A 2421-nucleotide genomic window follows, 5' to 3' on the forward strand; every position below is an offset into this window, starting at 1 on the left:
CTTTGGACAGAGACCATTATTAAGCCATGACGAATCCGAGAATTTTGCTTTTTCCGCCATCACCAATGGTCACAGTCGTGAACGAAGCGAAGAGATCTCTGTCAGCGTTACTACAGGGTGCCTACTATAAAATACTCCCTCCAATCCTAAATATAAGTCTTTTTAAAGGTTTCACTAAGAGACTACATCCGGATGTATATAGACATACTTTAGAATGCATATTCACTTATTTTTCTCCGTATGTAGTCCCTTAATGAAATCTCTGAAAAGACTTATATTTAGGAACGGAGGGAGTATAAAATTCGGCACTGGTTAATGACTTTACTGAATAACTTTCTATAGGAATGTTATTTTCTAACGACTCATCACATTTCACATCGATGTGGCCTTGGTAGTTAGCCAACCACTGCTTTGAAGAAGCATAATAGGAAGTGTACAGTAAAACTGTTGGTCAAAAGAGCTAGTGATCCTTTATGGCCCTAGACATAGATGTCGAAACTTGCTCTTATCCAAAAGATCTCTGATAACTTAAATAATAAAAAAACTAAAGTCAGATTGTTACAGCCTCAACATTAATTGTAAGTATGCTAAAGCTGAACAAATTACTGTGCACCCAACGGCAGACCTGGGAAACAAGAAGCAAAAAACCGGACGTCGCAGCATATAGAGAACCCCGCGGGAGAACAAAACGATCACAAGAAATCCAAACAAAGGCACAACAACAATGATCCCTATGATCAACCAATCCTTTGACAGTCTCCCCGAACTTCAGTAAATATAGCAGATTCAGTTTAAAATTTAAACTCAATTGTTTCCAGCATTCCTTGGAGACAAGAAAAGACGCTTTATTTGGCACTCCGCAGCAATTATAATTATTAAGGAATACTGAAGTAACTATAATAATGCTAAACCGCGGTGATCAAGCTACATTTTGCGAGCCTTGGCAGCTTTCTCCCATATATCAATAAAGATAGCAGGGCATGCTCTTTTCAGGTGCTCATACCCTACACTATCCATCACATCATCCATTCTATCCAAAGAGTTGATAAACCCAATGCAAGCATCTTTGAGCTTGCCGCAATGATGCTGGTCCGCAAGAGCTAACGTGGCCGCCACAGTCTTGGCATCAAGAAACTCGGAAAGCTTTCTCTCACACATCAACTTCATCCTTTCCATGACATACCTGTCCGCAGCCACGAGCAAATGCCTGACCATCTCTTCTTCATCGTCATCGTCATGGAGGTCGTCCATGGGAGGCAGCTCATCCGTGTAGATGAAGTGGAGCAGCGCTTTGAAGACAGCGGGCTCCATGTCTTCAATGGCTATGCTCTGCCCCTGCCCGCACTTGTCCTTCATCGGCCCGTAGAGCTCCGCCCTGAAGACCGGCGACCGCATTGCGAGGATGATCTTATGGGCGGTGAAAACCTCATCTTTGACCTTGAAAGACACATCCGATTCCTCCCTCGCATCGAGCAAACTTCTAAGATTTTGCAGCAAGTCCGAAGGCGGCACTTGGATGTTAAAGCTCATGCCGATCTTCCGCATCTGCGCCTCCTTCAGCTTGACAACAGTGATGTCGCACTTGATGAGAAGGATGTCGTCGGGGATGTATAAGTAGGCCGACCCCTCGATGAGGCTCCTCTGCACGAACATGGAATGGTCCAAGCAGGACAAGGCGTCCCTAGCGGGGTTCCTGAACACGACAGGCCCCGTAGGTTTTGGCCATGTGAGCTGCGCCGGCGACGTCCGCGCGGCCTGCTCGATCAGCGTCAGATGGTAGAGCGCCCTCACCTCCACGTCCTTGGTGAGGAGCTCGAGGAGGACGGCGACAAGTTCCTTGGTGGCCTCCGTGTAGCCGTCTGGGTAGTAGCTGAGGCGCCAGTCGTAGCCGCCGACGGCGAAGGGGGCGGAGTGGATGACCTTGCCGACGCCGAGGCCCTTGCACAGGCTGTAGCCCTCGATCTTGAGCACGTGGTCGCCCCGCGCCTTCTCTGGGGTGCAGGTCGAGATCGTCGAGATCCCTGGGCTCTTGGGCGCCGCCATTCTGGTCTGTGGGCTGGGTGGAGAGAGAAATCAAGCGCCGCGGGCGGTGGCGGCCGGGGCGCCGAACAACCGGCGGCGGAGATTGGGGGGAAAGCGACCCGACGATTTGCTGATTCGCAAGGCGACGGTTTTGGTTTGCGCAAAAATGGGGCAAATCCTCGGCCCACGCCAAATGAGGTGGTGTTTCTTGAGGGCTAGACTTTTTTTTTAGCTCCATCCATGGAATAAAGAAAAAAAGTCTTTTTAATAGAGTCATTATTTAATTTCTTAAAAAAAAAGTTCCTCATGTTTTTTTACGTAGAAACTAAAATAAACTGTTTTTAATCTAGTTCTCTAAAGAAACACTACCTGAAGCACCGCAACCGTGTTGGTCGTCGT

General features: G+C 47.9%; 1 protein-coding gene across 1 annotated transcript; it reads right to left on the reverse strand.

Annotated features, from left to right (window-relative positions):
• Positions 1-915: 915 nt before the first annotated feature.
• Positions 916-2158, reverse strand: LOC123412709 (BTB/POZ and MATH domain-containing protein 1-like). Its single transcript, XM_045105647.1, has one exon. It carries the CDS (start codon positions 2041-2043, stop codon positions 925-927), a length of 1119 nt encoding a protein of 372 aa, XP_044961582.1. The 5' UTR covers positions 2044-2158; the 3' UTR covers positions 916-924.
• Between the last annotated feature and the right edge of the window lie 263 nt (positions 2159-2421).

Source organism: Hordeum vulgare, chromosome 7H (genome assembly GCF_904849725.1).
Source record: "Hordeum vulgare subsp. vulgare chromosome 7H, MorexV3_pseudomolecules_assembly, whole genome shotgun sequence".
Taxonomy (NCBI): Eukaryota; Viridiplantae; Streptophyta; class Magnoliopsida; order Poales; family Poaceae; genus Hordeum; species Hordeum vulgare.

Excerpts from the sequence above, each read along its gene's own strand:
- LOC123412709 (XM_045105647.1), bottom strand. The coding sequence starts at position 2,043 with ATGGCGGCGCCCAAGAGCCCAGGGATCTCGACGATCTCGACCTGCACC.